This window comes from Panthera leo, chromosome B2 (assembly GCF_018350215.1).
Source record: "Panthera leo isolate Ple1 chromosome B2, P.leo_Ple1_pat1.1, whole genome shotgun sequence".
Lineage (NCBI taxonomy): Eukaryota > Metazoa > Chordata > Mammalia > Carnivora > Felidae > Panthera > Panthera leo.
This window is the reverse complement of record NC_056683.1, coordinates 145,040,999-145,053,995: the sequence shown is the minus strand read 5'-3', so window position 1 is coordinate 145,053,995 and position 12,997 is coordinate 145,040,999. Positions and strand designations below refer to the sequence as shown.

The 12,997-nt window shown below is 40.5% G+C and overlaps 1 protein-coding gene across 2 annotated transcripts in view; it reads left to right on the top strand.

The window, feature by feature from the left end:
* PRKN (parkin RBR E3 ubiquitin protein ligase) overlaps positions 1-12,997 on the top strand; it is a 1,339,251-nt gene that overhangs the window by 254,781 nt on the left and 1,071,473 nt on the right. For both annotated transcript variants that reach the window (XM_042940251.1, XM_042940250.1), the window contains exon 2: positions 9,393-9,556. In XM_042940251.1, coding sequence (XP_042796185.1) covers positions 9,393-9,556 — 164 coding nt within the window. The remainder of the gene's footprint in view (positions 1-9,392; positions 9,557-12,997) is intronic.

Genomic DNA, 12,997 nt, shown 5'->3' with positions numbered 1-12,997 from the left:
TATTATAGCCAAGATATGGAAGCAGCCCAAGTGTCCACTGATTGATGAATGGGTATAGATGTGGTGTGGATGGAGCTAGAGAATATAATGCTACGTGAAATAAATCAGCCAGAGAAAAACATCATAAGATTTCAGTTATATGTGAAATTTCGGAAAGAAAACAAATGAGCAAAGGGGGACAAAAGAGAGAGACAAATCAGGACACAGCCTCGTATCTATAGAGATCACACTGATGGTTACCAGAAGGGGAGGGCCATGGGGGGGATGGGTGAAATAGGTGATGGGAGATTAAGGAGTGTACTCATCCTGATGAGCACCAGCTGATATGGAATTGTTGACTCACTATATTGTATACTTGGTACTAATATAACACTGTATGTTAACTAACTGAAATTAAAATAAAAACTTAAAAAATGAAACTTAAGATGTATATTTTAATTCCGTGGTATCATAAAGCCTTGATATTAACAATTTCTACTTGGATTATGATATTGTAATATTTTTCAGTTTAAAAGTTATAAACAGTATAAATATATATATATATATCTGATGAATAATTTGTTGGTGTTTTTGACAAATAATTATTCAACATAAAGTTATATTGGAAATGCATCTCTTAATTAGGTGGATTGGGTTATTTTTCTAACTGATAACATGTGTCTGTGGATGAGTTTTACTTATTCCTAGAATGAAATAAATTCAACATCATTCTTTTCATGTTTGTAGTTGTTCTAATAAATAAGCATATGGGAATAGAAGGAATTTTATTATAATGTTATTACTTCATTTTTTAATGCATTCAAAATTATAATATGAGAAAAATACTTAGTAAGCCTTCATTACAGCTATTTCAGTGATTTATCAGTTTATGACCCAACTGAGTCCATCTTTAATTTTGTTGAAAGCAAAGAATTTGCAATTACATACTTACACTGGGAAAATAATCGTATAGAGTCATTCAGTTTTTCAGTTTCTGGGAAGAGTGCAAAATAGAATGCAGCCACAATTTTTTAAGTCATTATTTTTAATTAAACAGCTATCTTTCATTCAGAGGGATTTTGTTCAATCTGATAAATTTACAAAATGTTGGGAAAATTAAAATATTAATTTCTATACAACGTTGCTAATGCAATATTTATGATTAATTGTTTTTATCTTTAAATATGCTTTTGTCAAAGCCTTGGAGCTGTGTATAAGTTATTCTATTTTTGGGAAATACGTACCTTTTGACATGTTTGGTAAAACTAGCCTTCTTTATCAGATCAGTCAGCCAATGAGAATTAATTTGTCAGAACAAAAATGGCCCCACACAGGCATCTTGTTGTAATCGTATTCTTATATTACAATGGGTGTGTGGCTGTCTGGTTGTCTAACCGGCTGTCTAGCTAGCTGACTGAATGACTGAGTGGGTGGGTGGAGGGACAGATGGATGGAGGGAGGGAGGGAGGGAAGGATGCATGGATGGAAGGGTAGGTAATTGGTAAGCAGTGAAATTTTTGACAGAAGTTCATTTCCTAAATGAAATAAAGGGACTCTCTCCTTCCGTGTTACAGACAATCTTAACTCTTCTGAGACTTTCCCTAAGGAGGAATTACTTCTTTGGCAATACTGAGGAGTTAGAAGAGCTAAGATAGTTAAATGAACACTGTCATTCCTCTTGTCCCTCTTTCCGTGTATCTGAATTCCTAACCATTCAGAACCCATGTGGTGCTCACGTAGCCTGACATGGGTAAGAGTACCCTGCTCCCCATACCAGCCTTTGCCCTGGTGCAAGAAGTGAAGCTCCTCTGAGTGTTAATGGTGAACCTCTCCTGGGATTAAAAATGCCTCTCAGTCACCAGTAATTCAGGTTATCCTTTTTTGATGCCCTGTGGTAATGGGCCAGAGTGAAATTCAGGAAGAGTACACAATATACATTTCTTCTGTAAAATGAGAGTATGTTGATTTTGAATGAGGGTGGGACAAAAGATTATTTTGATTATTATTTTGATACCTCAGCCATGATGATGTTTTTAGACATATCAGTTTTAGGAAAGATATGCAAGGAATAGGAAAGACCACCTTCTTAGACCCCCAGGGTAGTATATAGCTCTGCGTGGAAGTCACTGACTTAAAGGGAAAGGGTTCAACACACAGGTTCTAGCTCCTGCTTTTTCCCTTATAAATTTTGGGTGAACTACTTTGCCTTCGTGTACATCTGTCTATTCGTTTGAAAAGTAGGAATAGTAAATGCTGCCCCAATTATCTTTCAGAGCTATTGTGAAGATTAACTGGGATAATGTCTGTAAAAGCATTTTGAAAATGGAGAGCTCTGTCTAAGCAGAAGATATCTTTATCTGTATCCTAAAGTCACTTTAGATCAATTATAGTGTACTACAAAGCATAGTGAAGTAGAACTTCATCCAAAAAACCATTCTTATTCAAAGAGAATAACAGATAGATATTTTTTGTTACCTAAATATTAATATTGTCCAATTGACAGTAATCACAACTGTAAGCCATGCATTCGGACTTAGGTAAGAGCTAATAATTGTTGAAACTTATCGTGTAGTAGGCACTTTCTGCATTCCATATATCAATTCATTTAATTCTCACAACACATTCATGAGGCGGGCACTATTATTATCTCTTATTTTGTAGATCATAAAGGGACCCAAAACTGTGTGACTTGGTTACATACTCGGTAAGGGACACACCTAGGCTTTGAATCCTGGCAGGTTATTCCAGAGTGCATGGTGTTAGCCATAATCCACACCTCTTGTTATATAGATCCTTAATTGCATGTTTCCTACGTCCCATTCTCCACTTCCCATAACATGACTTCTGCTAAATAATTAAAAAGGAAATGGAAGAATTAATCAATGAAGAAAAGAGTATATGGCAGGGGGAAGAGAGAGAGAGAGAGAGGACCAATGGGAAATCCAATGGGTACTCCTTTGTCAAAGAATCACAGTGGTTGCTTCAAGGCCGTGGGTGACTTCTTTGGCAGTTGCTCTTGCCTTGGCCCCCTGGCCTCTTACCCACTGAGGAGGGTACGAAAGGCTCACCATCTTGTCTATCGTGGGAGTCTGGGGGCAGAGAGAGACCCACACACTTCAAGTCTGGCTAAATGAGTACACGTCACCAGTCCCAACTCAAAGACAGGAAGGGACAGAGGAGCACAGAGTGTGGTTTATGAACACACTTCCATCAAATCTCAAGGGAGTGCAACATAGTCTGATGCATCTTTATTCTTCATAACAACTTAACCTTTGAATCTATGTGGTGTTAATACTGACATTTCTGCCTTCTTACAGTTCTTTTGCTTGGCTTTTTTTTTTTATTCATTTACTTTCAAACTATTTGTGTCTTTATATTTAAAATGGAACTTTTTTAGACAGTATATATTTGGATCTACTTTGTTCTATCCATTCTGAGTCTCTGCCTTTTAATTAGAGTGCTTATTCCATTAAAATTTAATGTACTTATTGATATGGTTGAATTTGGTCCTACCATTTCATTACATTTTTTCTATTCGCTCCTCTGTTTTTATTTCTCTGTTTCTCTTTTCCTGCCCTTTTGGGGATTCAATATCTTTTAGAATACCATTGTAATTTTTATTTACTTTTTAACTTAACATTTTTATTCACTTTGATTTTTACTCTAAGAATTATAATGTATATTCTTCAATTTTTACAGTCTGTTTATTGTTGACATTGCACCACTTTCCCCTGAAAATGTAGGTTTACAACCTAATAGGTCCATATCCATTCCCCCATTCTTTGTGCTACACATGTCATACTTGTTATCTCTGCAATGTGTTTTAAACTCCATATGAAACTTTATGTCGCCCTATAGCTTGAGGAATGTAGGAACTGGTCCTAAGGGGTAGATAACTCCATGGACTCACATAGTTCTGGGGATGGGCTGAGGTAGAAGGTTGTGGGAGTGTTGGATTTTAGAATAAGAATACAGCATAAAAATCATGTTGAGTGAACATTTCCTATGGAAATATATTGAATTACACATGAATTATGTTGCATGTAGCTTGGATAATACAGCCCTGGGAGAACACTCAGATGCAAAAGAAGAGAGTCTAAGCAGACCCCTGGGAACTCTAAAATCAGTAAGTCCAACGAAGGAAGAGAACCCAGTAGATGAAGCTAAGAAAGCATGTCCTGTGTTGTAGGGGAAGCCAGGATGGTGCAGTAACAGATGCCAGGAGAAAAAGTGTTGTGAGAAGAAGAGTCTACTGAATGTCTCGGAATGTTCAAATGTGAGAACAGAAATGAAACCATTGAATTAGAAACATGGAGGTTATTGCTTTACCCAGAATGATCTTCAAGAGTGGGTTCACAAAAGCATGCAAAGAAAATCAGTGGAGAGCAGGACTATAAGAAATTCACAGTAAGGTTTTCTGTGCACAGAATAAGGGGTACAGTGCCTGAAGGGATGTGACGACAAGGTTTATCTGTTTATGACAGGAGATACTAGACTTAGTGATCTTTGTCAAAGGTAAAGAAAAAACTACCTCCACAAGGAATATTTAGAGATATGTAGGGTTACTTTTTGGTTACCACAATCACCAGAAAGTGTTCCTGGTGTCTATTTGACTGTGGCTGGAACTACATGTTCTGCAGGGCATAGGACATTTTCTCTTGAGGAAGACTTGTTTTGCTCCCAAAGCACTGAGCCTACTTTTATACAGATCACAATGGTCTATCTTGGGCTCTGTTTTTATTTGATTTTCTCAGCACAGAAATCTGGGCCTCACATGATGTTCCCTGCCAGCTAAAACCACTTGTTCACCATGCCTCTGACAAATCTGGAATGCTCTTTGATTTGTCCACTTTAGATCACCCCTTCCAAGATCTCCAGGAAGTCAATCACTGTGACCAAGGGAAAGCCAGGCACTGACTGGTTTATGCCTATCCTTGAGCCAATCACTGTGACAAAGAGGATGAGAGAAACATGAGCACCCATCACCCAATGACTCCTTCCCCTTTTTCTTCTTAGTTACTTCCTTATCCTCTGGGTCTTCTGAACATTGGTTAGGGATGGCATCAAAATGAGTGTAGATGTGTCTCATTATCTTTTCCTTAACAGTGCACTATGGTGTTTATTAATAATATACATTATTCATAATGTTAATTGATATAGTATTTATTTCTGATGCTATTATAGGTGTCATTGAAACAATTCATTCCCAAACTTTTAATTTATAATGAGATCTTAGAAAAGGACATATGCTAAATTCTTTATCATGGTCTCTTTGACCCTGGCAGTTTTCTGTCCGTCATGAAGAGGAGCAGAAACCAGAAAAATACCCCTACTCCATTTAACGTATCTTCGTTACAATATAAAGAATCGATGCTACTTTAATTAGCACTACCTCCTCTAGAAGAGTAAAATTAGGGAACAGTTTTGGAGTACAAGCTTGCCCTGTGGAAAGAGTACAGGATGTGTACCAAGGACTCTGCCCAGAATTTCCTAATGCATCCACAATTGCAACAAATCTTTCATAATGAACATTTAAGACTGCGTACATTATCTACATTTAGCAGATGAGGAAGCTGAGAGAAGGTGACCAGGTAACTTGTCCTAAGTCATAATATTAGCAAGTGTCACAATCAGGATTCTGGTTTTTCCTTTCCTGGCCCTAAAGATATTCTTCCTGTAGCTTTTCAAGAAGTAGCAGAGAGAGAGGGTTGGATGTGTTCCTCCTCTCCTCTCCTTTGGGAATCTTGGGTTCCAGGACCAGGACAGAAGGGTCATGACACATTTCTCACATGTGCTAGAAGAAGATGGTGACCCACCACAAATCACACTACTGCCATTAAGCCCTAACCATTTTCTTCTTAATGGCACTTGATTATTGATGACTGGGTCGCTTTAAAGTGTCTGTTCTTTTCCATGACAATATTTTAGTTTGCTTAATACCTGCAGTGCATTTGGTCAGTCTTTCCATTGTAAATTTGTCCTCTATATCTGAACTGCTGCTCAAAAATACTCATTTCTAAAGTATTGACATGATTTAACCAAATTGAATGTAAGCTCAGAAACTATAATTTATCTACTTATACAGAATAAGAAAACGGCCTTGGGGCATCTGGCTGGCTCATTCGCTTGAGCATGCTACTCTTGATCTCAGGGTCCTGAATTCAAGACCTGGGCTGGGCATGGAGCCTACTTAAAAAAAAAAGAAAGAAAGAAAGAAAGAAAGAAAGAAAGAAAGAAAGAAAGAAAGAAAGAAAGAAAAAAAAAAAAAAAAAAAAAGAAAAAGAAAAGTGAATTTAGCTCTTCTAGTTAAGAATAAAAAAAAAGCCTTTAGGGGCACCTGAGTGGCCCTGCTTCAGATTCTGTCTCCCTCGGTCTCTGCCCCTCCCCCACTCGCTTTCTGTCTGTTTCTCAAAAATAAATAAATGTAAAAAACAAAAATGGTTTTAAAGCCTTTGGACACTAATGATTTGAGTTGTGGTACAGAATTATCTAGTATGTTTTTTACAGCTTTTTTGCCCTTTAGTTTTGCTTGTTTGTTTGTTGTGTAATTCTTGTTTTTAAGATGGAATGCCCATGATCAGAACCCATGGAGAAAAATCACCAACTCAGGGTATCCTGGAATTTTTATTCCTTTTTTTTTTTTTTTTTTTTCATTTTAGGAGCTTTTGTGTAGTCCCCAGTTGCTTCTTCCCATATCCTCCCATGGTCTTCGGCTTAAAAAAAAAAAAAAAGTCTATTCAAACTCCTGTAAAATCATGTTTGGAGCTGGGACCGTACCTTTTGTCCCTTATTGCCCCACACCTGTCTCCTATCTTTTCTGATGAATTGGTTGCCTTATGGTCCCTGATCTGAGGATGCGGTGAATACACCTCCAGGCCTCCCAAGACATTTTATTTCCCCTCCTCTGCTTCAGCCGTGTCACATGACGTGTACTTAAAAGTTTATCAAAAGCTCCTTTTCCTCTAATTTTTTTTTCATCAATTTTTTTTTTTTTTTATTAGGAAGACTTTTGTCACTTCTAGTCCATACTTTTTCTAAATAGTTTTCAGTACCAGGTAAAATATGTCAGGTTTTTGTTCTTGTGTGTCATGTACAGCACCTGCTCTCGTTTTGGTGTCATTTTTATCTTATTGTGTCTTATAACGTTGTTCTTTATTCTTGGCTCTTAGCTCTTCATGGGAGCCTTTATTTTTTAATCGCATTTTCTACTGCTAACATGTATAGGGAATACCTGAATTAGGTTATAAAGCCTCTTTGCTGTTGTTGTTTGTTTTTTGTCATAAGGAGAAGGAATGTGGACTTTTCTTCTGAGAATATTTTAGGCAGCCTGTTATAGTAGAAATGGAATGGGGTTTAGAATTTGATTGAACTGAATTTGAGTTGTGATTCCATTACAAAGCAGCTGATGTCCTTAGAAAAGTGATTACAATTCTCTAGGACTCCATTTACTATTCTATTAGATAAGGATAATAATACTGACCTTACCAGATCATTGGAAAGCTTAAAAATAGCCTATATAAGGTACAGCTTCTGCCACATAGTACGTGTTCGATTATTATTGGCATTGTAATTATCATTTTATTTTAATTATTATTAGTTGGGCCATCTCATATTTGAATTGGGAGCTAGTAAGTGCTAATGGTACATTTAAAGAAGATACAGCAGAAAAGAAGCTATAGTGGCTGGCCTTAGCCTTAAGGTGTTTATAATCTTTTAGAGAAGGTGAAATATATACCAAAAACACGTAAGACATACAAACATTCATTATTTTTGAAGGTAATTATGTAACAGTGGTAAACACTATCAACATTACTTAACACATCACAGGACACCCTCCATGGTTTACTTATTGTGACGATTAGGGAACTGAGAGTTAAAGCTATAGGGGTAATGTGTTCTCCGCATATGCTAAGCTGGTAAGAGAACTAATAGGGGTCCTTCGGACTCTGGAGGGTGTCCTTACAACCTCGGTGCTCTGCGCCTTCCATGAGAGAATGCAGAATAGTGTAAGATGTATGTGGTAAATCCACTGGAGCCTGGAAAAGGTGGCTCTGTCTTGACTGGGCTGATAGTGAGAGTCCTCTTGGAAGAGGGATGTTTGAGGCAGATCACGTGGTGACCCAGCTTTCATCAGGCAGGGGTGAAGAAGGGATTGGCAGGAATAAAGGCAAGGCATGGGTGCAGAAGTTTTCTGGAGCATTCAGTTTAGCAGTGTGCTTGTGGGGATTAATGGAGAAGCTGCTGGGATATAGGTTTGTGTCAAATAAGAGGGACCTTGGATTTTTCTCCCTGGCAGTGGGAGACTTTAAAGGATTCAAGTCAGAGCTCTGGACTGATAAGCCTCACTGAATGCAATGGGGCAACACTTGAAGAAAGGCTTACTTTACAGAATGGTTCGGGACATTTTGGAAGTGAAGAGAGGGCAGCGAGACTCCAGTTGGGAAGCTAGTGCTAGAATCTAGAGAAGATTGACTGAGAGTAGTGACAGAAAGCATGGACAGGAAAGGACATGTGTGGGTGACATTGATGAGGTCAGGATGGCAGTAGACAGTGACGAGAGGGCATGCAGAGACAGCAGGTCCCAGCCTTGGTTGTGAGGGGGTAGAGGCTCTCATAAGAAAGATGGTCTCGGGGCACCTGGGTGGCTCCATTGGTTAAGCATCTGACTCTTGATTTTGGCTCAGGTCATGATCTCACAGATCATGGGTTCAAGCCCCGTGTCGAGCTCCACACTAACAGTGTGGAGCCTGCTTGGGATTCTCTCTCCTTCTCTCTCTGCCCTCTTCCTCTCTTCCCCCACACCTCAAAAAAAGTAAATAAACTTAAAAAAAAAATAGATGGTCTCAGTAGTTTCAAAAGAAAAGGGAAGTATCTCCATAAGATCCAGTGGAACCTTTTGAAAGGGACCTCAATGCCAAGGACTCCTAGACACAGCCTCGGGTGGGCCTTCACTCTAGTCTGTAACATGGCTTGAATTATTTCCATTGCTATATTGTGAGTGCTAACATAACACTTCTGGTGCTCATGAAGGGGGGCACCGGGGAGGGAATGCATGTTCGTACATGCTGTCAGAGCTGAATCTCTTCCATAAACTCTTGGGAATCTCACAATTCCTATCTAGCAAGTGTTCTGTGTGAGTCCTTTGTTTCCCAGGATGGCTGTCAAAGGGAGCATGTGAGTGTGTTTGAGGGTCACTGACTAATATATGAAAGGGAAATCCCACAGGGAAGCTCCATTTTTCTTCAGGTGTTGCCCCATTGCATTAAGGTTTCTGTTCTAAGTGAAAGAAAATGTATGCCATTCCTCGAAGGGGTGGGTGAGAGAGAACTCAGTTCAGAAATGTTGCTGTTGCCATGTCAGAGCTTTGAGTAATGTTCACTTCTCCCCCCCGCCCCCCTCCATGTCTTGGTCAGTGTTCGTCAGGTTCAACTCCAGCCATGGTTTCCCAGTGGAGGTCGATTCTGACACCAGCATCTTCCAGCTCAAGGAGGTGGTTGCTAAGCGACAGGGGGTTCCAGCTGACCAGTTGCGTGTGATTTTCGCCGGGAAGGAGCTTAGGGATGACTTGACTGTGCAGGTGAGTTTCCCTTGCTGGTTGTTTCTGGGATGCAGCCAGCCCCATGGCTAATGCCGCTTTCTCTGCCAAGCTGACATTCATGCCTGAGATCTAATAGAATAAATAGTGCCTGGGGATTCCTTGAACTTTACTCCACACCGCTTCATTAATTCTGACCTTCTTAATTATGCATTAAAACAGCAAGCAGGAAGGATTGAAAGAACGACAGTGAGTGAGCGAGCGAGCGAGAGAGAACACACAGCCTGGGCTTAGCGAATAAATGTTTACTGACTACGGGAGCAGGAAGGCACAATTTCTGTGTCTGTTCAATTTCTACCTTACTTATTCCATTTGAATCTTAATGAAGAAGGATTCGAATAAATTGTTCCCAATCAGGCTGCTCAGTCAGTGCGCTGCAAGGGATTTGTAACCCAATTGTGACCCCTGGAGGATAGTCACAAGTCTGCGGCTGTGGCTCCCCGAGGAGGCTTGGGGCTCAGGGCCCCCATTCGCAACGGGGTTCCCCGGCCCATCAAAATCTGTTTCCATGCTGGTGGTGCAGGAAGACAGAAGCATAGCAAAAGTCCATCTTCGTGTTTAATTTCTCTAAGCGTCAGTAAAATGTTCCCGAGAATAGGGCGCTGACAGCCCGTGAGCAGTGGGTCTCCTCTCCTGGAGCCACACTGCTCCTAGTACTCTTAAAGCCTCCTATCCTTTCACCTGGGCGTTTCATTCACCCAGGCAATTTCTGTAGGAGGAAGGGGAGAAGTGGTTAAAGCACGTGATGAACAGTGCCCTCATCTAGAAGTGGGTTGGGGAAGCCAGCAAATAGGGTTCAACACGGGATTGAAATCATTCTTTGTGAAAGCATGGAGTAGCACATGCCTTCTGTGGATGGTAGGGTCAAGCTGAAGGACCCCCCCCACACACACACATTTCTCCCCTGTCTTCACCAGCACAGATGAATGGCACTCATGTTTACAGCTTTCTGGGGGGCGCTGCTGTGCCTGTTGACCTGGAGCCCCTCTGGCAATGACATCCTCTCTTTGCTGTCTTCTGCTAATTATATTTACTGTCTCTGGGTGTAATGCTGTCGGAATTTGGGCATACAAAAGGAGCCATAGAAATGCAAATCACTCTCCTCCTGCTCTGGTGCCTCTTTGCTGATGGCTGGAGGCACCTGCTCTTTGTGCATAAACTGCTGTGCTTGGCTTTCTGCAGTTTGTTTTTATAAGGGAAGTGCCTGTGCTTAAAAGTGTTTTGAGTTTTTTTTTTTTTATTTCAGTCAACTAAAAAGCTTTTTACTGTACCTGCCAACCTCTAAATCCAAGAATGTTCCCTTCACAAATAAATGATTTTAAAACAGTTCCTTGAACCAAAATATTTTATGTTACCAGGAGTTTTGAAGTTTCAGGTGCTAAAGCTCTTCACCTCTACTGTTAGAGCTGATGGGTTAGACTAATTGCTACAGAGGATTCATTTTACAAACACATATATACACACTGATTGAGATTCTTTTCATTTTGACAAATACTTCCAATATCCTGGGTTTCTCAGGGGCTCACACACACACAAAAAAGCAAAACTCATCCCTGCTTTTGTGGTCACTGCTCTTTATTTGGTGGTGGTGGGGGGTGGTGTGTTGCTCAAAGCAACAGAAGTATCAGGTTGAACCCTATGGTGTATGTTAAAACTAGCATCAGTTTCAGGGTTCAATGTAAGAACATCAAACATGAGAACTGCAACATGAAACCTGAAAGGTAAGTGATACAAAGATTTTAAAGGTAGAGAAAAACATCTGAGTGGAAGTCACCAAGAAAGACTTTGTGGATGAATTGAAACTCAAGTAAGATTCCATAGATGGGGCAGGAACATGGTGTGCTTGTGGGAAAACATGGGTTCCTGTTCTTCTAGAAGCTAGGAGAGATGTTGGAGATGGGCAGGAGGGCGTCTGGAGCTGTATTTTACAGAGCCTTGGCTGACGTGGCATTGAGGCTTCATGCTTGGAGAGCTAGGGCGAAATAGGGTGCTGTGGAGAGAAATGGGAGTCTGGAGATCCAGTCTGATTGTGGGAAGACTGAAGAACTTACCATAACCGGTGGTTGCTGGGGTAACTCTATGTGGAGATGTGTAGCAGGCGTTTGAGCACTTACCTGTGTTGCTTAGGGGTTCACTTTATTTAAGGGCCAGTTACATAGAGGTAAATATTACAGCTATTGGATTAGATGCAATTGCCAAGGGACAGAGGTCAGAGGTGTGAGCAAGTCTTTTAGGTAGCAAGGGGAGGAACCGGCGAAGGAGGCATCATCTATCCAACCGATGCTTTTGAGAATATTTGAAAACAGGCCATTACTGGTAACAAAGTATATGCGCCCTGCACCGATGGTGGAGGATGAGAGGAAAACAGCCTTTGGACTTGGTGTCTCACAGGGGCGACTCCAGTCCAAGACCATGGCTGGTGAAAGCCAGATTGTCCGGGTTCAGCACGAGCTGGGGAGGTTGTGACGCACAAGCTCAGCTCGTCAGCGAGACGAAGGAGAGGCAGAGGGTTCCTGGAGGAGCCGTGGGTCCTACACTGTGTTGCACGTTCGCTGGCCCTTGATTGTGTGCGTGACTGATGTCTTTTTTTTTCTTTTTAATTTTTTGAGTTTATTTATTTATGAGAGATAGAGACAGCGCAAGTGGGGGAGGGGTAGAGAGAGAGAGGGAGATAGAGAACCCGAGGGAGGCTCTAGGCTCTGAGCTGTCAGCACAGAGCTGAACACGGGGCTTGAACTCACAAACCGTGAGATCATGACCTGAGCCGAAGTCGGACACTTAACGGACGGAGCCCCCCAGGCGCTGCATGAGTGATTTCTATACAGTTGTGATCAGTGTGACATGCAATTTTGTATTCTTTTTCTTCTGCAATTTTATACTCTGATTATTTTTCACTTCATGTTGTAAGCTTCTCCACGTTGTTATATAATCTTCATTTCTAAGTATATGGATTATACTCTGTGGACTGTTTGTAACATGATATAACCCCTAAATATTTAGGGAATATCTAGTTTCAATATTGCAAATTAAAGCAAAACAATTTTTTTTAAATGTATCTTACATGCTTAGAGAATGTGGCCTGTGTGTCACTTCGGTCATTCGTAAAGCGGGAATAATACTAGTACTTGTCTGGTTAGAATTTTGTGAGGACTGAGTTAGTGAATTTATGTGACGCTGTTAGAACAGAGGAGGACATACAGTAGATGCTATACCAATGCTAGCATTTATTAGCATCTTCCTTGTCATGATTGTCATCACCGTTATTCGGTGACAACTTCAGAATCCAAGACATCACCTTAAATAACACAAGACTACTTTCCGTCATGAATTGCGATGAGTATGTCTGCAGTAAATTAAAGAGTTAAGGCATGGGGCTCCTGGGTGGCTCAGTTGGTTACGTATCTGACTCGGGTGCAAGTTGTG